Below are 26,542 nucleotides of genomic sequence, written 5' to 3' on the forward strand. Positions count from 1 at the left end.
CTTGAAATGATAATTGGTCTCTGTGAATGGCAGCCAATCTACTTACTTAAAAAGTAGGGAAAGCAGGAGATGTTAATGTCCTAGAGCCAGCAAAGATCCAAAGCGTGTCTGCTGAAAAAAGCCTGCTGCTGAGAGCTCCGTCCCTCTCGTCTCCCTGAAAATGAGACACCTTATTCAGGGCTCTGCTGTTTTGCTCACTAATCAGTGTGCACTGGCACACATAGAAGGAGTCAGAAATACTGGTATTGATAGTGGCAGCCGGAATCCCCACACGTGTTCACTGTCCTGGGCTAAGCATCCCAGAAACATAAGACACAGCTCCTGCTCTATAGAGTTTTAAAATGAGTTAAAATACAAACTAGACTAAACAAATTTAAAATCAGAACTGTAATATACAAGTGTGGTTAATGCATGTAGCTAGTCATAGGCATTATGGTTATGATTTGCCACTTGGATATCAGAAAGTTAATATTGCCTAAGTTGTGTAGGCATGTTCCCAAAAACTGTTATGACAGCTTGAGGAGTGGGAAAGTTTAAATGTGTGTGACATGTCTGGCAGGAGGTAAAGAGTCATCTTATTACCCTTGCTGTGTGTCTGCATTACTCTTGCAGACTGCTTACCTTAAGGCAAAAGGCTCTGCCTTTATACATATAACTTAAATTGCTGTTTTGTATACTAATAGCAAAATCTGTGCTCTGAATTCAGATGACTTATTAAAAATAAGTTGAACTATTAAAGATGACACATACAGAAGATCCCTGTGATAGGGAAATAACAGTGTGCCTCAGTCTCCTAGGTTCTTGAAATCACACATAATTCTTTGTAGTGAGAATGGAAAGCTGTTTGCAGTTCTCTGCGTAGGTTTTCATCCTGAAATCATAGCTATGATGGCAGTGTCTGGTTTATAGCTTGGGAAATTTCAAATCATTCTGTTTACAGAGATCGTATTATATTTACAGTTCTGAACTAAGGAAATGTCCATATCTGATGAAAATCAACTAGTGGTCTCAATTATTATTGGCCTCTCATTTCTTAATCCATTGTTACTTAAAATGCCTTGCTTTTAAAAGCACATGTATCTTGCTGCTTCTGAGTACTGAAAAAATACAGAAATCTTGCAGTCTTTTGCCCATTAGGTGTCCTGGAAATTCTCGGTTTATTTAGGCCTGTCAGGTTAGGTACATGACAAATGTTCAGACTTTCTTAGGCTCACTGACCTGACTTTTCTGCCTTTGTCACATAAACCCTTCGCGTTTCCTCCCAGAGATAGTCATGTGAAACCCAGCTCCTACTGCTGCCTTCGAGTGGGTATAGTAACTTGCTAACCTTTTACGTAATGCAGGAGGCATGAAAAACTTAGCAGAAGGTGAACACCCTTCCGTGCAACCTATTAACAACAATCTTTAGATATTGGCATTGTGCCAGTTTGCAGGTTAAATTGCTTGGACACCTACAGGAGGACTCCAGACTTCACTTCCTCTGTGCTTCTTTCAATGCACAGAAAAAGTTATATGTGCTGATACGGACATTCCATCCGTGTCAGTTGAACAGTGGGTTATGAGCACACCATTGCATCTGTACCTGTGAATGCTAAGAAACTTCATGCCTTTAGAGTGGCATTAAATCTCCTTGTGCAGGATAGTTCATGGCAGTTCCTCCTTGTTAAACACATCAGTGTTTGCAGGCGAAGGGCCGTAGTCATTAACCACTTTATAACTATTTCATCAGTGTAAGACAAATTGGTGTTTTCATTTTCTAGAGCATGAAGTAACTGACAAAAAGATGTAGGGGTTAGAAAGGCATTTCTAGGCCAAGCTGCTCCAGGTTATTGTTATTCTTCATGGAGCTTTGGGTATCTTCCTCAGAAACTGTTCTAAGTGGAAGTTCTCAGCAAGGGGATTACAGTAAATGGATTCTGCATTAACTTAAGGCGAGACTTGTTTCTCTATCTGCTCAAGAAGAGAGCCCAAGTCATTGTAAAACAGATCAGTGTTATTCAGAGCTGCATTTAACACATTTGGATTTAAAAACATCACTGACTGGTTCTCCTAGGGTTCACATGAGATGATAAAACATTGGATCACATAACAAAACAAAGCAAGCGTGTCAGCCTAACCGTAAATTAAGTCATCATGTTACTGTGGTCACAGTGATTATGCTGCATGCAGATTGCACAATGAATAATATTTCCTTCTAGGCTGTATCACTCAATGCATGTGTCATATTTACAAATAGCTGAGCTGTTTATGACTGTGTGTGACTTGGAGTGCCTTCCTGGATGGAGTCCTACAGTTTACATGTAACAAGCCCCATTTAGACAACTTACTCTGAATATGTACAAACATGATTTTTGGCAGCCTCTTGCCTTACAAAGTGTCAGGTTTTGCTCAGAAATGTTAAGGGTGAGATTTAGACAGAGCACACATGTCACTGAAGTGCAGATTGACAGGCCAGCCAGCCAGCAGGCATATAGACATGAGTGGAATTGGGACAATCTGACTGGGTCCAAAAGTGTGTGCTGTTCATGGTATGACTGCTGCAGCGTGCCACGTGAGGGGAAGATAACTCAGACAGTAATCAAAGTGTCTCAGGCTGAAGCATGAGATCACCTGGCCGTGGTAGCCCGGAGCTCTGGATGGGCTAGCTTACCTTAGATTCTGCAGTTCAGACATACCCATGGAAGTACTCTGCAAGTCAAGACAGAGGAGCATACTGTAGCTCCCACTAATATCGGGAACATTAGATTTGCAACTGAAATGATGGTAGGAAGCCACTCCTGTTCTGTTCTCATGTAGTTTCACCTTGCAACTTTTCACCTTATAATTAGAAAAAACCACAACAACAACCAAGCAAAAACCAACCACCAAACAGTCGCTTGCACACTGGGCATAGCATTAATTGGCATTTCACGATTTTTTTAAAATTTCACTTGCATTTCATTAAATCATCTACTTTTATCTGCCCTGCTAAGAAGCCCCTGCAAAGCAGTTAAGTGTGATTTTTCCCATACCTTATAAGATGGGAGTTAATAATGTAAAGGAATTTAATAAGTTAGATCAAATTGCCAGTCAGTCAAAGCTGGAAGTGGAGTTGAAATGTCCTGACTCCTAGAAAAAAAAAAGAAGATGATACAGCAGGAACAATTTCTGAACATTAAAGTAGTGAGAACAATTTTGACCAGATCTACAGCTAATTTAGAAATTTCTAATTTGTAACCCAGGCAGCAGATGACAATAATGGATTGTACTAAAAGTTGTAGCAATGGCAAATTCTTCAAGGAATAGGTTTTAAAGTAATCGTCACTTGAATGCCTAAAATCAGATCTTGTAGATAATACCTGTGAGACTACTGATGTAAGTAGTGCCTTATTAAAGCTTGTGAACACTCTTGCATATGAAGTTCCTTGTGCTCTTAAATATTTGTAACATCAGGCCTTAATTTATTATGAGCTTAATCTAAAACTGATTTGAAAACCAAGGACCATGTTGATTTCAGAACCTTAATTAGGACATAAACAAGAAAAAATTAAAAATTATTTACGTTTAGTACTTTATCCAGTGGGGAAAAAAAAGCAAAATGAAAAATACTTTTTAAATATTAAGTTAAAACCTCATACAACTTGTTAAAAGGATAAAACTAAACATAAACATAGTGTGCCCCCAAACACACTCCAAACTGCCTCAACAGACCCTGTAAATACAGAAAACCAGCCAGAGTCACAGCCATTAAGGAAAACTAAGCCACTGAAAAATTCTGTCTCTGTCCCAAGGAATCCACTGCAATCACAGTTCATCTCTCAGACTATTGCTACATGTCGCAGTAATTCTCAGGAAGGTCTAATTTGTGCCTTTGGATTGCAGGAGGGCTGTCACAGCACGTTACAGTGATGGCAATTAGTGAACTCAATGGAGTAGATTTCCAGGTTTGGCTTTGTCTCCCCTGCCGTGGTTCACGTGGAGTGGGCTGGTGGGTAGTGCTCACGGCTGTTCACACCGGCCACTTGGCAGCCATGCTTGATCTCAAAAACACGCTTTTTAGGAGTCAAGGTATCCAGGCAACTAGATAGCTGAAATCACACATAGTTCCATATACTTAATATCAAGACAACACTTAATTTTACTGTCTCAGAACACCAGCAACAACTGGACACGTCACAGGTCGGTCCTGATTCTCCTCTCCAAACACTACTTTAACGCCTCACGCTCTATTTAAGCTTTGCTCTGATTTTCAATGAAATACGTGAGAAGTGATTCAGACCCTTCTCTATAAAAACATGCATATACCCTCTGGACATCCATCATGAAGAATGGTTTTCTGAAGTCTTAATTTCTTTGTGGTGCATAAGATCACACCAGTCATGTAACACAAGTACAGCAGCTTACTTCAATAGCTCCCAGCTCAGCAGGAGAGGGAGGACAAGAATTGGATCTCAAACCTTTGTCCTTCACAACTAGTAGTTTGCCACCACTGTGAGTTTTATCAGCACACATTCTGCTTCCCCCAACCATCTCACTGCCAAAAGTCTGCAGTAGATAGACTAAGCTTTCCTGGGAAAGAACAACTGTCTGGGATGCTGGTACAAGCTGTGCCTTAACCCTTACAACCTCTCCTGCTCGCACATCCATGCTGCTGCAGAAAAGGCTACGCCTGTCAGACACTGGGAACGATCCGCTCCCCAAAGGGGAGCGCAGCCTCGAGCAGGAAAATCGCGGTGTAGAGGTGGCCCCGGAAGAAAACTCCTGTAGAGCTGCTGCCCTCAGACTTGGTGCTCCCCAGGTCTCCGCGGCTGCACAGCAAACGTTTTCTGCGAATCCACCCCGAAAAGCTCAGGGGCTTCTCCCATCGCAGCCCTTTCTAAGTTCTCGCCTCGTCCCCCCCCCCGCGAGCACCGCGCGACTTTTTAATGTAGGGCTTTCCAGGAGCAATCCCCACGGGAGAGGGGACGACGGGAGGCGAGGAGCCGGGCGGGACCCCTGGCAGCTGCTCGGCACCGCAGCGGCCCCGACCCGAACACCGAGCAAAGCGGCTTCCCCTTCCCTTCTCCTTCCCTTTATCTTTCCCCTTCCCTTTCCCTTCTCCTTCCCTTCTCTTTCTCCTCTTCCCCTTCTCTTGCCCTTCCATTTCTCTTTCTCCTTCCCTTTCTCCTCTCTTTCTCATCCCCTTCTCTTTCTCCTTCCCATCTCTTTCTCTTCCCCTGCTTCCTTTTCCCATCTCTTTCTCTTCCCCCTTCCCCCCCGCCATGCCGCGCTCCCCGGGGCAGGCGGGGGGCACCCGGGCCGGCGGCGGGCGCGCGGTGCCGCGGCGCAGTGCGCATGCGCGGGGGCGGCGGAAGGGCCCGCGCGGAGCCGGACCCGCCGGAGGAAGCTGCCGCCGACGCCGCCGTCGCCCTCGCTCCGCGCCCGAGCCGGGAGGGGAGAGGCCTGCACAGCCCCAACATGGTGAGCGGGCACCGGGGGCCGCGGGGAGCGCCTGGGGGCGGGCCGGGGCGGCGGGGCCGGGGCCGCAGGGCGCTCGGGGCCCGCACGGGCTGTCCCTGCGAGACCCGGGGACGACGATCGCTCTGGAACCGGAGTCGCTGCAGGATTTCTGGGTGATTGTTGGCGGCTCCGGTGAGGCTTCTCTGCCCACCGCCACCTGCCCGCCTCGCGGTTTCGCCGTAACATTTCTCCTCTTATAGCGGAGGATTTGCTGTGGGCTCCCGAACCGGCTTCCTCCCCTCCCTCTGTCAGAGGGACACACCGCAGGCGTTGGAACAAAACCTGCTGTTTTTGTTTGCCTGAGCGAAAGATAAAGGCATTCTTTATCTTTAAATGAAGGGGTTCCTTACTGGTCTCTCGCACCCGAGGGAGCACGTTTATAGTCGTGCTTTCAGGCCTTCCCTGCGTACAATTTTGTACGGCTTGAAATGCACTTGTACGATTTAAAGCAGGGGTTTTCTGTAGCAGCGCCTTAGGAAGGGCAGAGGATGAAGTCAAAGATGTGCCTCAGGAAGGGCACAGGATGGAGTCAAAAGATGTGCCTCAGGAAGGGCAGAGGATGGAGTCAAAAGATGTGCCTCAGGAAGGGCAGAGGATGGAGTCAAAAGATCTGCCTCAGGAAGGGCACAGGATGGAGGCAAAAGATCTGCCTCAGGAAGGGCACAGGATGGAGGCAAAGATCTGCCTCAGGAAGGGCAGAGGATGGATTCAAAAGATCTGCCTCAGGAAGGGCACAGGATGGAGGCAAAGATCTACCGGTGTACACTTACTGGTCTAAAAATCTCTTACACCTGTAGTTAATGTTATTTTGGCAAGCAGTGTTAAAAGCATATTAAAAAAGTAAAGATATTACCTTTACCCAGTGGAGTTAGTTGGCATAAAAATTTGGTCAGCTGGGATTTAAATGAGTTAGTGCAGTGTGTAGGCCTCTCATAAACTTGTCACCGCGTTACTGGTATGATTTTTAATTGAGTAGTTTGATGTGGATCTTCACTTGGGTTTGTTACGAGAGCTTAAAACTAAAGTCTTGTTAAAGTTCCAACTGCAGAGGTGTCTTATTGTAATTCTGTAGTTCTGGGACTGTTTCAAATAGCACTTATGCAGTGATGTTACACAACTCTTTATGAAGACTTTTTTTCTCTAAAGATCACCTAGAGCTGTCTCACAGTATATCCAGTGTAAGTATGCAAAGTAAATTCGCAGTTGAAATGCCTTGTACGTGCTTCTGTTATTGGCTGTGTCGTTAGAAATTTAAATTGAATGATACTGTAGTAAGTAGTGATATAACAAGTAGTGAGGCACGTTATTCTGAGAATATCTTTTTGTGAGAAACAGCAGAATCCTGTCTGCTTAATTTTCTTGGAAATATTGAACTGAAGAACTAACAGATGTATTCTGTTGAACAGCGCTATAGTGATGGAGGGGTGGTATTTATCAGATTGGAGGGAGTATCTGAATCCTCTAGTCATGGCCTTGAGCAGAGTTGTTAGGTCCTATGCAAACAACTATTTTCCAGGTTGTGCTTGTTGATTCCAACACCCAGGTGAAAAGATGACTGAAGTGGGACTAAATGACAGGCTGGAGCTTTTCTAAATAGTAAATACAGTATGAATTGTTTTGAGTGCCCAGGTATAGGATTTTGTGCCTATACTTGTGATATGTCAAAACCCTATAGTTCGTTAGGGGAAAGAGAAGGGAGACTTCTTCACAGAAGTCTGAAGATGTGAAATATGAGATTCATGTAGAAACATGAGATTCAACATCCCGTTTTCTGCCTGTGTATACTACTGCCCTGGCTAGTCCTTCCAGTGGCTGTGGCAGGCTCCTGGGGCTGGGTTGCTTGTCCAGCACAGGAAGCACTGCAGTAGAGGCTCTTGCAGCTGGGACCTGGCTCTTGTTCATCTGTACAGCACCGCCAGGTAGAGCGCTTCTGTCTCTGACTTAGTCTTACCAGTGTTTGTAGCGCCAGTGCTTTCAGGACAGAGGTTTCCTTTGTGCTGTCTTTGTCCAGTATCTGGAATGGAGGCCATTACCACAGCCTGTTAGGCTCGTTCTGGCCATTCAGGTAACTTGAAAAGTGTTTTCTGTCCAGTGCTCAGGCACGCCGCCCTGGCAGTGTTCCTTGAATTGCTGATAGCAATCTGCCTCTCTCACCCACATTTTCATCTGAGCTTAGCAATACCTGTAGAAGTGGTCTCCAGCACCTTATCTGTTGGTGTGTTACTGCTTCATCTTGTCATGAGGACAAATAGTGTGCTTGCAAATCCAAAAAGAGCGGCAGGCTGGTCCATTATATTCTAAGCCCTCTTTTCTGAGAAGAAGAGCTACTGCTTGCAGTATTCCGAATGATTTAATGTATTTAGGACTAAGTGTGGTAATCAAGGCAACTGTGTGAGTATCCATACCTTTTTTTTCAGAGCCAAATGCTGGCCTTATCTCTGTTTACATTATCTATTGCCCAATTTGTGTTCTCTGAAGAATATTTTTCTGCTAATAAATGCATAATTTCTTACTGCAAACCTCAGGTGACAGGAAGTTGTGAAAATTTAGTATTACAAGAATTTCATGTCTGATGCTGTCTCCATGTAATGTTGTTGTACTTCATGACATTGTTATGTAGTGTTTAACTCAACAAGCTGTTCTGCAAGGCTATTTTGTATGGTGCCTATTCATGCCTGTAGTAGTTTGTTGATATTAAATGTTTTGGTTTTGGTTCTCCCCTAGTAAAACTTGTAGATTCTTGGTATTACGCTTAGGTAGGAGTAGTCTAAGTGTTAGACAAGATGGTGCATGGTCTTGTTTCCTCTCTGAGCTTACCAGACAACCCTTTGAATTTATACTGTAAAGTCACTCTTAACTAGAGCTATGAAAAAAATATTCAGGGATGTGACCTACTCTGAGAACAAGGTGTGAAATTTATTATGTAGTGCTTTATATTTTACTCATGTTTTATGGTGCCAATGCAAATAAAAGTATGAATGCAGCTTCTAGTGGCTGAGTAGAGCTTCTTCCCTGGGCCAGAGTTAAGAATGCTAAAAAAAGACAGCTTTATTTTATCCTTTTTTCTTTAATTGAAAAAGCCTTGATTTTTGGTATTTCCTTCGCCTCAGGTTAACCTGAATTACCTTAAAACACTATTAGAACTACTGCATTCTTCTAGGTAGCTATATATTAATCTTCTACAAAGGACTTTCTGCCCATATGCGAGTACTAAAATTATTTTATCCACTAAAAGAACATTAGGTGGTGTAAAAATCAACTTTGATTTTATGTTGCCTGTGATTGTTCCTTGGATTTTGTATCTGAACAGACCTTGTAAATTTTCAAGCTTTCTGTTCCACCACAGACGAATGGATTTCACATCAGTTTGAAGCAGAAGCTTAAAAATGTCCTTACGATTGTACTTTGTGTGCCCTCTTTTGGAAAAACTGCTGTAAAATAAGAAGTGGTTGAAGGGCAGGTTTGTTTGTTATACAGAAACTGTAGTTATTTACTTTAATTGTTTTTTGTCTTTAACTTGGATTTTAAGGGTTTTCTTGGTAGTATACACATCATCATAGTTAGAGGTTTAAAATGTAATTCAGTGTATTCATAGATTTCTGTTGTTGTGAATAACTTTTGTTTCCTTATAAAAGAAAAATACTCATGGTTTTGCCTTTTAAGCTTTAGCCATGTATTTGTTGACTACAAGCAGTGAACCAGAATATTTGCAGTTGTCTCGTACATTCCTTTAATGGATACAGCACAACATGGAATGATTCAGACACTGTAAGGGAGCAATAGTCCCTTGACCGTGTGTGCATAAAGATGTGGCAAAACTGGCAGTCATGTTCTGTAAGACTGTTATATCCACAAACCCGTTCTGTGTGTGGGCTGAAGTTATTCTGTGCTTGAACTGATGTCGCTGGGGTCCTTCGAAAGTGCAAGGGTGCTTCCTACAGCCAGATCTCTTGCTAGAGTGTAAATACAGTTTGAAAAAAAGCCTGAGCTTTCTGGAGATTGATACTAATTTAGAAAAGGCTTTTACCTGTCACGTGTGTGACAACACACTTTTCTTTGAGTCCTGCCTGAAACAAAAGCACAGATGTCACATTGTTCAGATTCCTTTAGCTAGCAGTGAAACTAGCAGGAATCGGATCATCTGTAAGCAGTGGCTGGGAAGGGAAAGGTGAAAGAAGTTCATTATGGAATAACTGTGTGAATGCCTTCTTTGGGGGCCATAAGGAGTTTTAGACAGGGATACTTCAAAGTGATCGCATACTGCTTGTCTAGCTGGCAACCGCATGTAAACTGTGAGCAAAGTCCAAGAACAGGCTTTTGGTAGGAATTCTCTGCTCTCTATTCTGTGCAATGTGGGACGGAGGTTGTTACACTTTCCCATGGACGTTATCCAGGAGAGTGGAGCCCTCATATGGCTATTAGCTATACGGAAAATGTTGATGACCAGTGTGCAGCACTGATCTTTGAATCTGAGGTGACTACAAACTGTGTAGAAGATAAGGAAAACCAACCATGTACTCGTGTTGGCAGGTCAGTTCTAGCATTTTTTTCCCCTAAACTGGGAAAGCTTAATCCCCTTGACAGAGGGAGTTTCAGTCTGAGGCCAAGAGAAAAAAAACCTACAAAACATTTGGAGAAAAAAATGCTCAAGTATTTTTATTTATTTTTAATCTTTCACTGAAGTATCTGATCAAGGATGGGTTGTTGAATTGGAATTATCAAATAGGATGCTTCCAGAGGAGAGGTAAATTTTCATTTTAAAATCAATGTTAGAGCATCAGAGTTTCATTGGAATGATGTGATTGTTGTAGTTTTATGGATCTACATAATGTAGCTTTTTATTTGGAGAGGTTATTCTGTGTTTTAAAAGTAAGTTCTCCTTCTGTCTTTTATGACATCCTTATCACAAAAGGTAGCTTGGACACCACACAAAACTGATGAAAGGCTTGCAAATGTGAGTTTTTCCTTTTCCCCTTACTATCTTTGCCTGGAACCACTTCTGAAAATCTGGGTTTCAAAAACGCTTTTGTAGCAAAAGGTCCAATGTGAGAAACTTGTTCAAGGGGTAAAACTTACTAGAAAATTTGTTATGTTTGTTTTCCATAGGTTTCCACTTCTGTGTTTTAGCAAGACAGATAACTGTTAAAAGGAATTTTGTCTTCCTTTTTAACTAGTGTTAAAGTTGAGATATTTTCAATGGATTGCATTGCATGTCTGCCCATATGGTCACAGTGTAAGGTATTTGTTGGCTCATGACTACAGGTTTAAAGGTTATAGGGTGCTCTGGCTTCTGTATTGCACACTTAAAACAATAATAGACTGTTAGAGCTCAGCTTCTAGAAATAGCCCTTAAAAGTGCAGAAGGCTTGGAACCTGTTCCTGCTTGAAGTGTGGGTTTTTAATGTGATGAAAGAGGAGCTATAACAGGATAATAAAAACTCAGCAGTAATTTCATCTCTTGCTGTCCTGTAGTGGGCCTTCAAAGAGTTGTCCAGTCGCTTAGGATGTGGAGTGTCTCATCCACATTGGCAAGCTTTTGTGGAAACATTCATCAAATATAAAGAAAGGGCTTTGGCACTTCTTCATTAAAAATAAACTCGTGTTTGATCAGTAAAAATTTAGTTATTCCAGAAAAAAAGATTATGGCTGACCAGTGTGATTTATTGCATCTTTATAAATTACCAAATGCTCGAGTGATTAGTGTGATTAGCTGTTTGAGTCTTGGCAAATTCAGTGTTCTTTTTAAAAAGGTTTTATATTGCTACTGTCATTTGGGGAGCCCTAAGCACAGGAATATCTTGTGTATATATAGAATTTAAATTTTATCATAAAAGTGATGTAAGGTGCATTTTTTTTAATCTAATAAATTATGTTCTCCTTTTATTTAACAACATGCAAATCCCACTACCTTTTGTGGTCTTGGTCATCCATGGTAAACCTGTAAGCCCTTGTAAACCTGTTTCTTGACCTGGTATTGTTGTCATTGTTAGTTTGTTGTTGCTTTTGGAGCTTGCAAGAGTAGAGCAGAACAAAGCCTCTGAGGTTTTACAGAATACTCAGTGTTAAAAAGGCGATGCATACTTACGTGTAGATGTTAAAAAAAAAAACAAAACCCAAACCAAACTAATCTCCAGAACCTAGTAATTAAAGGCACCAACTTTGTCAAAAAAAAAAACGGCAAGTCTAAGTGAAGGTCAGGAGTGTGACTGCCCTGTAGTGCAGCTGGGGCTGTGGTGAGGCGGCAGCCTGGCTGTGTGGAACTGATTGGAGGGAGCTGCTAACTGATACAGAAAATCAGCCTTGGGATTGTTTCATTGTCATTGGGGATTTCATTCAACAATTTGTTTTGATATATCTGAGTTTACAATATATTTTTTAAAACTGCAACTAAAAATTCATTAATAATTTCTAGAAGCTATTCCATGTGGTGTTGTCCGTGTAAGTGATTTTTGTGAAAGTTTGAGGTCGATATTGTAAGGTGCTGAAGGTCTGCTGTGAAAGTCAAGGCGTGCACAAGTTATCATCAGTGGCTTCCTGCAGGACCTGTGCTGATGGCTTGACATTCTGAAATTCTGAGTTTCAGAAATGCATTTGTAGCAAATGGTCCAGCGTGGGAAACTTGATTCAAGAGACCAAAACATGCTTTAAAAGTAGCATAGCCTAACTAGTACAGATGTGCTTAAATCTGCAGCGTGTGCTAAAATTTTGGCTTCAGCTGAGTGTTGTGGATGTGGGGTGGGTTTGTTTAGAGGGGGATATTATTTTTTTTTAAAAAAGGATCTTAAATTGAAAGGTGTTGGTCTGTTTGTTATGTTATGTGGGTATCACTTTACACCAAATGTGATGCTTTTGTATTTCTCTTTAAAGGTGTATCTCTAAAGCTGGTCACTTAACTATTCTTAGAAATAATAGCATTCACATTCATTGTCATCAAGCAGCAGGAAACTGATTTTGACTTCTAGGGCAGACGGATTTTTTCTTTTTTTTCTGATGATAATGTGATTGGACATTAATTATCCTTTGGCATGAAGAGCTTGAGCTCATACTGCTGCTAAAGCTTTGGCAGAGGACAGTTGATCATGTCTAGAGATTTTTTTTTGGCCATTTTTTTCCCCATAATCCCCAAGAACAGGTCATACGCTTAGAAATTACAATAATGAACAGAATATAGATGTGTCAGTTAAAATGCAAGGTAAACCACAAATGAAGTATTTGTGCTATGTAAGAAGTGCATAGTGACTCTTCTTAACAGAAGAGTCAGTACTTTCATGTACTAAGTTGTAATATAAGGAGTCCCTTTGCTTTCAGTGTACTGAGTGAACTTTAGAATTGAATTTGAATTTAGCATGAGAGCTGTACGATTGCTTTTGCCTGTCAGCACCTAGTTTTGTGTAAGTAATACCCTTGAAATACTGAGCGTGCTTCTCATCAGAAATACCTTTGGGAATCACGCTGTGCTGGTAAATTACTGGCAGCCAGTTCCCCGCTTGGTTTCATGCTAGAGCAGGGAGGGATGTCCCTGGGTCTGGGCAGGAGGCCTGAAATTCCGCAGCTCTCACCTTGGCTACTCACTCCTCTGCCTGCCTCCGGCAAAACTACTTACCCTTTTTTTTTAGCTTCAGTTGCTGCACCTGTGAAATGGAGACAATGCCTCCTCACAGGAATGTTTTACAAGTCATGTAGGTGGAGCTGAGCACCTTCAAAGTAAAAAAATAACACTAAAAAAGAAAGTCTTTAAGGCTGTTTCGGTGTGGAGGTCTGTGAAATGGATGACCCAGTCTAGTTCCTCGCTGCCATCAAGAGGCACGTTGAAAGGTCTCATCTTGCACTAGCTGGTGTTTCTGTTGGTTCGGTCAGCTGGGTCTAAATGAAAGCCAGCCTCCCTTTCAGTGGTAGTAAGCTATTAAAAGGCCTGCTCTGCTGCTTCTGTTGAGGCAATTAATCGATCAAGTATTTTGATAGCCATGGGCTTTATTTAGGCATTTGTCCTTATTTGGTAGGTGCGTCACTCTTCTATTAAGAGGAGAATGATTTTTCTTTTTAAAAAACAAATTGGTTTCAATAGGAGTGTCCCAGCTTACAGCTGTGTATAAATTTGCTATGCCCTTCAGCTTTCTCCAAATATGCAATAAGAATATCTAGTTTGTATTTCTGTGACTGCTTTGCCATCATGATTTTTGTGATGATTTAACTCAGTTTTATTACAATGTAAATTACCTAGGATGAAGGTAAGTTTAAATTTAACAAAGAAAGTAAGTGTTGGTTTGAGTGTCTGACTGCCTCCAGTGAGAGGAGTGCTGATTGCTTGGGAAAATTATAAAACAAACTGATTTAAAGAAAAAAAAATAATATTACTGATGATAATTACTTTTTTGTTCAGTAAAACATTTCTAGTTACAGTACTGTCCGTTTTTACTAGAACAAGTTGAAATCATCGCAGAAGGATAAAGTGCGTCAGTTTATGGTCTTCACACAATCTAGTGAAAAGACAGCAGTGAGTTGTCTGTCTCAAAATGACTGGAAGTTAGATGTTGCAACAGACAACTTTTTCCAAAATCCTGAACTTTATATACGAGAGAGTGTTAAAGGATCATTGGACAGAAAGAAGTTGGAACAACTATATAACAGATACAAAGGTGAGTACTCTCAATTTTAAGGCTTATTTCCTAGTTGTATTTATGTATTCTTAACTATGTGCATCATTGCAGCTGTGTTCTTGTGCTTGGAAATCTTAACTGATTTTGCTTTGTGTTACTGCTAATAGAAAAACAACCTAGAAAGGGAATATATGTAGGCTTCTGCTTCACAAGGATTGCATGTGGTTGCATTATGTGCTCTAAATAAATGCACATTTATACAAGATTAAGGTCTGGAGCTGGAATGGTGTGTACAGTGAGTAAGTGTAGTGGTTAATGTGGATTCTGGGTGATTCTTCTGGGGAAAGCCCAGCACTCAGGACTCGCTCCTGACAAAGTGAAAGGTGGCATACAAGCATAGATTCTACCTTAATTTTTATTCATCTTTTGCTCGTTATAAGATAGTTACAAACAGAGTGGAAAAGAAAGTCTTTAGCTGTTACATAGCCAGTGTTCAGCTGATGATACTGTACCACAAATAGTGAAGTGGATTTGGCACAGTGGAACAAATTCCGTGGTTTAGCACTTCAGAAAAAAAATAATAATCTAAAAATCAGTGCTACATTTTCTGTCAGTTTTCATATGCGTGCGTAATCCAAATACCATTTTCCTGAAGTCTTTGTTGGCTTGTGTTAGTAGATCTTTGTTAGTGAACTTGAAATGTGAACATCTCTGTTCCAGACCAGATGTTGATTCCTTTGTGGAAAGAGGAGTGTGTCTGGCAGACTTGGAATCAGTAATGGGAAAACGTAACTTTCCCTTTTAGGTTACCATGTCCAATCTTATGCATGCTGGTGATACCAAACAGTGCATAAAACTAATGTTGATTTGGTACTTTATGGGCAGATTAGGTAATTATATCAGTACAACTTGCAAATGGACACTGCAGAATTGTTTGTAATGGTACGCAGTTCAACAGTCTTACCAAAGATGCCAGTAATTAAGTGTGCTGATGGGAAAGACCACTGTTCTCTGTATGGAATGAGTCAGAACATCATGCATATTATTAGGCAGAAAACAAACGTTTGTGGTGCTTTTGTCTCTCAGTGAAAATAAGCTTCATCGTATGGGACATTTTATTGTAGTGACTTCCTCAGTTATTAAAGCTTAACTATTGAAAATGCTAATTTAATTTTGTTTTTAAAACATGCACTTAGAAGGGCTGATCCCAAAAATGGCTTCTTGAAAATGTTTCTTTATCTCAAGTTCACCTGTTGAATAAATAAACTTTTCAAAAGTCTGTTTGTTTTGATGCTTACTTTTGTATCCCAAAGATCCTCAAGATGAAAATAAAATTGGTATAGATGGTATACAGCAGTTTTGTGATGATCTAGCTCTTGACCCAGCCAGCATTACTGTCCTCATTATTGCATGGAAATTCCGAGCTGCAACACAGTGTGAATTTTCAAAGCTGGAATTCATGGATGGAATGACTGAGCTAGGGTAAGTGTGCAGTACATATTAGACACTGACAGTATAATCCAGCGTTGGAAACATGAACATGCAGTGAAACAGCCCTGTTTTGGTCGTTTCACAATTTCATTGTCCCTCCAGACTTCAGACACTTTTTGGAGTCTAGGATCAGTAATGAATCTGCTGTCTGTGGGCTTGGTGCTTAGAGACCACAAAAAGGGAGGCAACTTTGACTGCTACTTGCCTTGGTTGTGCAAGTGTTTCAGTTAGTTGCCATAGTGCTACTCAAGTGGGTAAAGCAAGGGTGTTGGTCTGCAGTCTAGCATACCTGGGTTTTACTGCCGTATGAGAATGTATTAGTGCTTATGATGCTCTAAAAATCTTCTGGATTACAGAATCTGATATATTGGCAAGCATGTGCAAATGACACTGTGAAGAAATAATAACAAAGAAATGAAATTGTCATATAGGTGCAGAGTAATCAAAGGCTTTCTGAATTTTGTTTTGATAATCATATTGCAATCTGTAAAAAAATTATATTTTTTAAGTTATAATTCATATTTTATGGCAAAATGAATAATGCACAAACACGCTTTTTAAACTGCAGATGTGACAGCATAGACAAACTGAAGGCCCAGATTCCTAAAATGGAACAAGAATTAAAAGAGCCGGGAAGATTTAAGGACTTCTATCAGTTTACTTTCAACTTTGCAAAGAATCCGGGACAGAAAGGTTTAGGTATGTATTCCTAATTGTAAACATTTGTTCGTAAAGATGGGAGATGACCAATTAAAACAGTAAGTGAAAATATTTTTGTAATGTAATGAGTCTGAAAGGTAGCCACCCTTGGGATAAAATACTTCTCTCTGGTGTGAAAGATAGGTGCCAGTTTAAGGTGTTCAAATTGGTAGAAATAACTGTGTCATTAGTACAGACTACACAATTTTATGAGAGTGTTTATTTCACTGAGAATATGTGCAATTCTCAGTAAGCACAGTGGGTTATGGTCTCACATTAAAGGCATAATTATACCACTTAGAATTTGCAACACTAAACAGGTTAATTGAATTTTCACTTTTAGGATAAATTTAAGCTGTAAAACTGATTTCCATGTGAATACACTTGCACAGTCTCTTGTAGCGCCAAAAATGCTTGCAGATGTCTTGGCAAAATAGAATTGGAATAGTACAAATAGATTTCTGTATGCTGGGCTTGATGCCTGTTGTTGTGCTGTTGGTAATAATGCCTATCCTACAGCCTTTTTTCCACCCTGCTCAGCTCACTGATCTTTTTTTTTTTTCGTTATTTCACAGCTCTTCTGCTGGTTGTGCTTTTGCTCAGTGTAACAGGGGAAGTGGAAGAATCCCTTATTAAAAATAATCTATTTGGAAAACGAAAACCAACACCAAAAACATGAGAAAATGCCACAATTTGGGTGTCAGTAAAATAACAAAATCTGTATCTGCCTATTCAAAGCAGCAAAAATGGGGGAACAAATATTGCTTTGAAGTACTAATGTTAACCAGCCAGAATGCACATTTAGTTATGTACATTGTAGCTGAGCTATTACCCATAACAGTTACAGAGTCATGAAATACTAGTTAACTCCTTAAGTTAACTGTTCTACTTTTAAAAAGAAATAAGGTGCTGAAAGGCAAGCAGGTCCTTTTTTTGGCAGCTTGTGAATTTGTTTTTCTCAGTGAAATGCCCTAAGCCGACTGCTGGTGACTGGTGTTGCATTCATGCTCTGTGAAATGATGAGCATTCGGCTTTGGTTTTGTCGTCTTCTATATGTGGACCAATTCCTGGCTTAAAACTAATATTGAAACATAAGTAAATGAAAAATAAGTAAATAAGCGAACTCTGTGTTATTCTTTGACATCTTTTTGTATCCTATTTTTTGTTTTCTGTTGCATTGTGAGTTTCATTGTATTTGAAGCAGCTTAAACAGTTTGGTGGTGCTCTTTTAAAATACTAGAGCATGCACATAGTCAGATCTGAACCCTGCAAGTAAATTAATGGGCTGATTCTTATTTCTTGTAGAAAATCACATTATTTTTTCTAGGCTGCTACAGTCAGGTAAAATGTGGGCAGTAAGTGAATTGTAAGGGGATAGAAGATTGGTTATGGTGTGTCAGCATGGAATCAGTTCTGCAGTGTCAACAGTTGTGGGGTTTTGTTGGTGGGGTTTTTTTATGGTTAATGTTGTAACATATGTATGTTGGTTTTAATCTTTAAACAGCTTTACACAACAAGCCATATTCTGCTGAGTCTGTAAGGTGGTAAAAGTGAAATGATAACTCACAGTGATATCATAATTGAATGATCATTTTTAATTACGTTTTCTCAAAGCTTCAGAATAACACAACTGTTTGATGTAGTATTTGCCTCTTACTTTCTTCTCTGTATTTCTAAGGTATTAGGAAGACTTGCTTTCTTTTTCTCATTTCTTTTTTTCCCATAGTCCTGTATTGAAATTAATCTTTTGAGTATCTTAGTTTTCCAGGTAAATAATTTTTACTAAAGTCTGTTCCACCTAAGTCCGTTGTTTTATTTCTTGTTCATCTTAAAGCTAATTTATGCAGGTTAAACTCAAACAGTGACAGAGACAAGTATGGTTTTCTCAGATTCATATAGTGTAGGCATAGTGTAAGTGTGGGTCTGAAAGTGATGTAGAACTCAGCTTAAGATCTGGATGCTTAGCAACCCTTTAGGTGCCAATAAACACACAGTTCTACACATGAATTTATGATAGGGCAGAACAATTCTGGAAACCCTAAAGCAAGAGAATACTGGGAGAAGTACAGTACTGAAAACTAAGTGCTTCTAGTTAGGCAATTAATTTTGGAGTGTCTAAGTAACTGCTTGTAGGAACTTGCAGATTGATTTTAATGTATATTGGTCTCTAATCTTCCAAACATTGTGAAGTAGTTAGGCACAATTCTGGAAATGCATTTCCTCTGCATAATCCCTTACTACCATGTAAGTATTGTAGGTGTCTTAAAATTCTTGTGATATTTGCATATCATTTGCGAATACCTTTTAGCTGATGTTCATCTCAGACATTATTTGCTCCTCTTGCATCTCTCTGGATAAAACTCAGAACGGGGCATATATTTTGCAACTTTCATATTTGATCCATGAGGATTTTCCTGAGCATTCTTTCACTTCCTTATGAAGACCTGAAATTCCATCATTATGTGATTCCAATTCTATGATTTCATAAAACTTCCTTTAAAACCTTGTCTATCCTAAGGCTTTGTCTTCATGCTTTACATGTCTGGACTCGCATAATAAGTTTGAGGTTGTAGCATCCTGAGATCCATTTTTTAAAGGGCTTTGCTTACCCACAAGAATAAACTCAAAATTGTATAAGCATGTCAAAATACAGTTTGTTTATAGTGTTTTTTTATAAACCATTATAAATATGCAGCTATTTAACCTTGCAGTTTTTTTATGGCTGCTATTAATGCATCACAAGTCAATAAAACAAGTTTTCTAATCTGTTTCTTTGAGGAACTGATCAGCTTCATCTGAGGTTTGCATCTGTTCATTTTTAGAAAGACTGTAGTTTTAGTTGAAAGCTGAAGTGTGTACTGTTATGTCTGAATCTTCAGTTGAAGAGAGATACTTGGCCTTTACACTCTTTAATAAGTTGTTGTTTTTACATATAGCTTATTTACTGAGGAGTGGTGACTTTTCTCAAAATTCAGACTTGCACTTTTGTCTGAAATCTCCCCCTTTGCAGCTACTGGAAAACCCTCCACAAATTTCATTCTTTCCTTTGTTCAGGAAGCATTGTAATGTGAAGATGCTGTTCTAGAAGAACTTCTAATATCAAAGATTCCAAAGAATTCATAATCTTCCCCCCATCACCATCTATGTTCCCTCCAGCGATGCAGAGTTCATGCGTTGTGTTTTGTTTGATTTGATTTCACCTCCGAGGTCCACTTCCCTGTGTTTTAAGTAGTTTGGGCATCTGGATAAAGGGAGTGGTTTTCTTAGGTTGTGTCAGGTTTTTTCTTCTTTTCCTGAGAAGCAGTTGCTCATGTGCCTCTTCTCTCTGCTATCACAAGGGGATTGTTTATAAAAGAAGAGATTTGCTGGACTGCAAAAATATACAAGACCTTTTGTTAAAAATAGGTCAGTTACCTCAGTAGCATTTTAGGGTGTAGGTGCTTGCTGATGGATACTGAATTCAGCAAGATCACAGTTACTAGCATTTTGTTATACAGTACAGAGGTTCTGGTGAATTCCTGGTACTGGGGACCAGGCTGGGTAGAGTTTTAAAGCTCGGATGCATAACTTTCTTTTATCAGCTAACACATTGCTATATGCCACTAATAAACAGGCAGTGCATGTCAGTTTAGCCTTTAGCAAATACCAGGGAGGTGAGGTGGGTTTGTTTTCCCTGCTTACCTGCTAGACTAACCAGACTTTTTCTAACAGCTGCACTATAACAGCACCCACTGCTGACAGCCACATGCAGGTGCCCGTTGGGCAGTAGTTAGTTCTTGTTCCAGAACTGTCAGTTCAGGTTTCTCAGTCATCATAAGAATCAAAGTTAAAACAAGCAAGAACTTAACAGCCGTCTTTGAGGGGGGGAGATTTCAAACCAACAACACCAAAAAAAATTCCAACCCAAAAAAACCAAGAAACCATCAACTATCTGTTTGTACAGTGCTTAAAGACTTCTTCAAAAGGAAACCTGACTGCAGAAATGAACCACTTGACCAAAGCCATGTTACAAGGCCAGCATCTGTAACAAGGTTGCTCTAAAAATGAAATTATAAAAAGCTGATTTTGTGTAAATTGTATTTTATATGTTAAAAAAAATTAGGCAGATATCACTACAAAATACTACCTGTTTTCTATTCAAGTCAATAGCATTTCTAAGACAAAAATATTTCACTGAATTTTGACTAAAATATTGTTAGATAGCAAAAGGCGTATGAAATATCCTTGCATGCTTTGGATATGTTAGAAATTAATAAGGGAAATTTTCAGTTCTTCTTTAGTCATGTAATAGTATCAAAATCTAGAAAATATTTGTGTAATAATTTATGGTTGCCTTTTTGTAAAGGATCCACAAGTTTATTTGCATTGGATTGCTCTTTTCACCTTTATGAATAATGGTTCATTTTCGTGTTAAGATACCTTTGGAGATGGTATATTTGAAATGCATATCTCTAAGAGTAATATATTTTAATATTACAGATTTAGAAATGGCCATTGCCTACTGGAATTTAGTACTTAATGGAAGATTTAAATTTCTAGACTTGTGGAACAAATTTTTGTTGGTAAGTTTAAGTCTTTACATAATCTGGATTGCAGTAATTTCAAAGCTTGGAAGATAAATGTTTAAATTATTGAGTAGATGGAATAGACTACTTCCATCCAGATCCCAGATACTGCACTTCATAGTGTGTACAAGAGAAATATGTTTTGGGGGCATGGAAGTGTCCGAACAGTAAAAATGAATGTGTGCAAGGGTTTTTAATTTATTGTTTTCAAATATAAATTTTCCACCCCTTCAAACAGGAACATCATAAAAGATCAATTCCTAAGGATACCTGGAACCTTCTTCTAGACTTTAGTACAATGATAGCAGATGATATGTCTAACTATGACGAGGAAGGTAAATATTTCCATATTCTTTCATGAACCTGTGTTTTATGCTACATTTATTGCTGTGAATCTGCTTTGGCATAGCTGTCTAGTAACAGCGTAATTAGAATATCACTGGTTTTAGAGCTACTTTAATGCATGTTTAAAAATGAAATGCTAAACTTTCTTAAATCCATTTTCTTTTTCTCTTCTGCCTTTAAGTATGGTTGCTTCAGTTTTGTTGAAGATTGGGCATGTAATAATAGGAAAGTGAAGCTGGCAGCATGCAGGGATTGCTAAACATAAGTTATTTCATACCAAGTGTGTTTCTTGTAAACGTTTGTATTGATCTTTCCTTTTCCAGTCCATCTGTAGCCAAGAACAGCTAATTGCCTTCGATTGTTGGCGGTGGGTCAGTTCAGTGAGAGGAGGAAACTGTAAACTGCTGCTCCTTCCAGAGCAGAGGGGACCAAACTTCTACAATGTTATTTAATAATTATGGACAGTTCTCATTCCCTTATCATTGAGCAAATGGGCTGCTACTCACAGTAAATCAATGTAGTTTAGAAAGATTAAAGGCAGAAAACATGTTTTAATGATGTGGAGTAAAAATACTTCAAGGGTAAATAAATCCCAAAACCCAGTCCACAGTTTTAACCTTCCCGTTACCACCATGCACACGAGCGGGGAACTCTGTGGATATGACTGCTCAAAATGTGTAAAATATTGACATGCATTTTACCTACCTCTTGATAAGGAATGTGGAAAAGTGTCTGTAGGGTAATACCAGCCTTCTAGGGCACCACACTGCACTGTCCTGCTGGCTGTCAGAGTGAATTTTGCTGCTTTCGGGGAGTATGGTTAAGTGTGCTGATCCTAATGGATGAACGTTGTATTCCTGCAAAATCATATTGTGAAGCATAGACTGCTTCATCCAGTGTTCAGCGTTTAAGCAGCTACTGCCATCCTGGAGGTCAAGTTCAGCTGCCCAAACCATGACAGTTTTAACCTAGAAGGGGAGCACAAATCTTAATCCAGCTCTTACGTTTCATGCAAGAAAATCAAATTATAGTTTTTTTGATTGAACGTGTGCCTAGTTAAGGCTGGAAAGTAAATACCTTCTTTAGATCCGAAGCTTTAAAAAGAATGCCTTGTTGAACTGAGTGCTTATGTTCTGGTCTCTTTGGTTTTTTTTTTCTTTTAGGGGCATGGCCAGTTCTTATTGATGACTTTGTGGAATTTGCACGCCCTCAAATTGCTGGGACAAAAAGTACAACAGTGTAGCACTAAAGGACCCTTCTAGAGAGTGTACATAGTCTGTACAAATACCTGAAATGGAAAATTGCACAGTCAATTTCTGCTGGCTGGACTGAACTGAAGATCAATTCTCACAATATGGCTGAGAGTTGAGACAAACCTTTAAGGATACATCTTGGACCATATCATATTTCATTCTTCTACTGGTGGTTTGGGCTTTTCTTCTAGTCTGGACCACTCTTGCCCATTAAAATTCCAACGTTGTGGATTTCATCATGGATATTTTTTTTTTGTGGACCACCCTAATTTGATCTCCCATAACTCCTAGAAGCTTTATAATTATTTTGAGGTTTCTGGTTTCATATGAAGCACAATGCCGGTCATCATCAGACAGCTGTTGTACGACATCTGAATTATACAGACCAACATCAAAACAATTTTTAAAAGAATCCTTAAATATACACTTGGGGCCGGTTGCAAAGACTGTATTGATAGCACTTCCTGCAAGAGTGATATATTTAAGTGTACTGGGTCCGATTGTTGGTTTTTTTTCTTTTCTGGAAAAGTGCAGGTATTGTCTAAGCAAGTTTGAGTAAAAACAAGTACAGAAGTAAACAAGAAAAACCAAGGTTGATGATACTGGGGTACCTTGGTGCCTATTGGAATGGTTTGATTGTACATCAGCTGACCATGAGAGCAGTTGAGGTATGACACAACTACTGTGCACTTACAGCACCTGTGTTCAACGTTACAGTCGGCCTCCAGTGACCACCACTGAGAGAAGCTGTGTGTGTCATGATAGAATCTAATATTCTCTAGGTTACTATCTAAGAAATCAGATTCCAATTCAGTTTTGAAATGCTTATCTGTCTGTTAAAGGAAGATTTTTCATTTCTGTGGAAATCTAAAACTTGAATATACTGAATTTGTGTCTTATGTTTGCTACACAGTGCAGTATTTTAAAGTGGGACATGGAATTTTTATGGTTGAGGTGTGACAAAACAAATGGCCCTGTTGTACGAGAAGCTGGTGAGTTTGATGTGAATCTAGGTTTTGAAACCAATATCCTGAGAAATAAGTTAAACCTTTATAACATACAGGTACTGCCGTTACGGATGACACTCATTTTCTAATTATTTTGTTGAGTGTTCCTTAAATTGACATATCACTGTGGTTGCCAAATATAGAAATTAGGAGTAAAGCTTTCCCAAACAAGCACAGATCAGATATAAAATAACTACACAGGCTTTGCTTAAATTATTTTGTTGATCCATCACTACTTATTGTCTTACTGCATTTAACTAAATCCTTTTGTTCAAAACAGGTTTTATCAGATGCATTTCTTCTTTATTTTTAATACTGCAAGAGCTCTTGAGCTGCTTTTGTGCTAAATGTGGTCTTTTACTCCTCAGTTAGTTACTTGTGAAGAGATTTGATTAAATGCTACTCTGTTAAACAAGCTGGGAAGTACCAAGCTCCAGGGGAAAAAAACGGCTCTAGTTACAAGTGGGGATGGAGGTTTGAGTCCGTGCTCTAAGTAGTCCTGTGATAAGGCCAGAATTGTTTTGAAATGATTAATTGGTACTTGCACTGAAGAGCAGAATGCTAAAAGTATTTTAGGAAAAAAATTGACTATTAAGCTACTAAAAATTTATTTGCATTCTCTGCAGTTGAGCGGAAGGCTCTGGCTCCCCTTAGTGCAGCTCCTTTAAGAAAACCCAAATGTGCATTTGTTTCAGGAATACAGTTCCACAAAACCATCGCAGACTGGAATTGGCTATGCCAAAAAAAAATGTGTTTTGCTGCTTTCAGTATTTCCTTTCTCAATTTTGTGTAAATATAAATGGGGACTTGAACTTACAGGGGCCGAGGGGTGGAAGGAAGCTCTACCGGGGATCTCTGCGTGCTGTTTCTGTCTGAGGGTTTTGGTACAGTCTCCAGTCGATCAGGTATGCTGTGCTTAGGGAGAAGAACTGACACTTGCTTTTTATCCCAACAAGGACTCGTGATCAGAGAGTCTGAGACTGGGGAGCGGCGTCAGGCTGTGGTGTTTTAAAGAATATTCCTTCTGAACGCAAGAGCTTTTCAACAAAATAGTGTTGTCATCAGTTTGGTACTACACACTTATAATTACTGTGTAATTATAAAGAAATACATAAAACTTTGTCTAATTATGTTGCAGAAAAGGGTTATTTGTGCTATGATGGCATCTTAAACATTTTCAAAATGAGTGAAGCTGAAAGCAACATTGATTTAACAGGGTGTTGTTTTAAGGACAAAATGCCTGGTTACAGGGAATATTTTGTATCGAATCGTGCTCAGATGTGGCCATGTGTTTTTTCCTTTATATATTTGTGTGGTTTTTCTTTTTTTTTTTAAGAATGCAGACAGTTGCTTCCTTGGATTGCTTTAATTCGTAAGTGCTTATGTCTTCAATTTGATCATCTCCCCTTATATGGATCGATTTAATTTTGCCAAATGTCGGGAAAAAAAAGGTGAACGTAAAGTTTGTAACCTGTTTTTATACATTAAATATGTACAAAATTAGAAGTGCCCTGATATAAAACACTTAATCTCAAGATTATATTTAGTAAAAAAAAAACCCTCATTTACATATCTCTGTAAATTGAAATGTAACTTCTTACAATCCCTCTCATTACCAACAGAGGCAATAAAGCTCCAGTGAAATTGCCATGACTAAGTCTTCGCATGCATTGTTTCAGTGTATTTATTTGTAAGACTTATTTCTAGAATGTGCTTTTAAGCAGGAGAAAAACCTATGGAACACTTGTCTGCTGCATCCAATACACTTTATTGGTAAGTCTCAGTGCTCCACCACCTTGCCTACTGCTTGTTCTAAATGCTTAGAAGTACAAAAGGAGCTGGTCTGTTCCGGCCGAGCTGCGCTGACGTTCCCCAGCATGTGAAGGGAGACGCCGCACAGCGCCTTTGTTTCAGTGTGTTTGAAGGCTACCGTACATCAGTGAAGTGACTTTTTTTTAATTCAGCAACCTGTTACGTATTAACTTATGACTTGCTTCAAAACTGTTTTACAATGAAATCCGTACGGAGAAATCCTTATTTAAGAAAGATATAATTTTTTAAGAGTGCGTTTAATAAACTTTTGTCATTCACACTTTATTTAAATAATGTTGCCAGCAGTCTCTGTAGATTTTATTTAAGTATCATACACTGCCTGTGGGTTGGTTTTTAAACCCACAGTGCCTTTCAGCCCTCTGAGCTCTCCAAGGGTCACCTACACCACTAAATGCTTGATGAAATTACAGCCTTATATATCAGGAATCAGCCTTGGTGTTTATGCACCAGCTGCTCCTACATGAAGCTTTTACATGAAATTACAACTGTTTCTTCAGTTGTGTCTTCAGAGTATCCTATTGCAAACCCTCCACCCTTAAAGAGCTCAAAGGAGAACTGGCAGGAGTCAGCACTGATGAACCTGTAAATCAAACTGAGGAAGGGGTCGCTGCCCTGGAGGCCTGTGAGATGTATTACAGCTGGAGCTGTAAATGTACAGGGAGATGAGGCTGTGGTTGGGCAGCCAAGGGAACACGCAGCCTGGTTGAAGAAATGAGAATGAAGCCCATGATGGAATTGCTCACTAAGTGCCCCTCACAGTAGGCTCCATAGGGAGCTGGAGCTCCTGGGCTGATGGACAAGGTGAGCTTGGCAAGTTACCATGGTTGTGGTAGGCAGTTGGGTTTCCTCACCTACTCCCCCTGCAGAGTGGGCTGCAGGGGAGGCCAGAGGTGCTCTCCATGCTCATTTGGGTGCTCGAGTGTCTGTGATAAGTGTAGGTGGGCGAGTGTGTGTGTAAATAGGTCTGTGGGTACAGAGGGAGGGGGTGCTTGTGCCTGCTGGGACTGTGTCCAGCCTGGCTCCTACCGATCCTGGCCCTGCGGAGTCCTAAGCCTCCTTCTTCTCTGGCATATTTTCCTCAAACATTTATATAATTAAAACAATGACTCGGCTAGAAGTGAAAGTTTTATTTAATAAATATAATTCTCATAAACCATTTTTAAAACAACTTCTACTGACCAAGCTGTACAATGAGCAAGCACAGACTCACTGTCAGAGCATCAAAAATAACGAGGCAGCCACAGTGTCAGAGGTCCAAAATTATTCATACTAAT

The 26,542-nt window shown here is 39.7% G+C and overlaps 1 protein-coding gene across 1 annotated transcript; it reads left to right on the forward strand.

The window, feature by feature from the left end:
• The first annotated feature begins 5,321 nt into the window (after positions 1-5,321).
• Positions 5,322-25,083, forward strand: DCUN1D1 (defective in cullin neddylation 1 domain containing 1). The gene is made up of 7 exons (XM_054074904.1): positions 5,322-5,439; positions 13,898-14,114; positions 15,389-15,557; positions 16,135-16,265; positions 20,745-20,827; positions 21,069-21,165; positions 22,339-25,083. The coding sequence occupies exons 1-7, from the start codon at positions 5,437-5,439 to the stop codon at positions 22,416-22,418; spliced, it is 780 nt and encodes a 259-aa protein (XP_053930879.1). The 5' UTR covers positions 5,322-5,436; the 3' UTR covers positions 22,419-25,083.
• Positions 25,084-26,542: the final 1,459 nt, after the last annotated feature.

This window comes from Cuculus canorus, chromosome 9 (genome assembly GCF_017976375.1).
Source record: "Cuculus canorus isolate bCucCan1 chromosome 9, bCucCan1.pri, whole genome shotgun sequence".
Taxonomy (NCBI): Eukaryota; Metazoa; Chordata; class Aves; order Cuculiformes; family Cuculidae; genus Cuculus; species Cuculus canorus.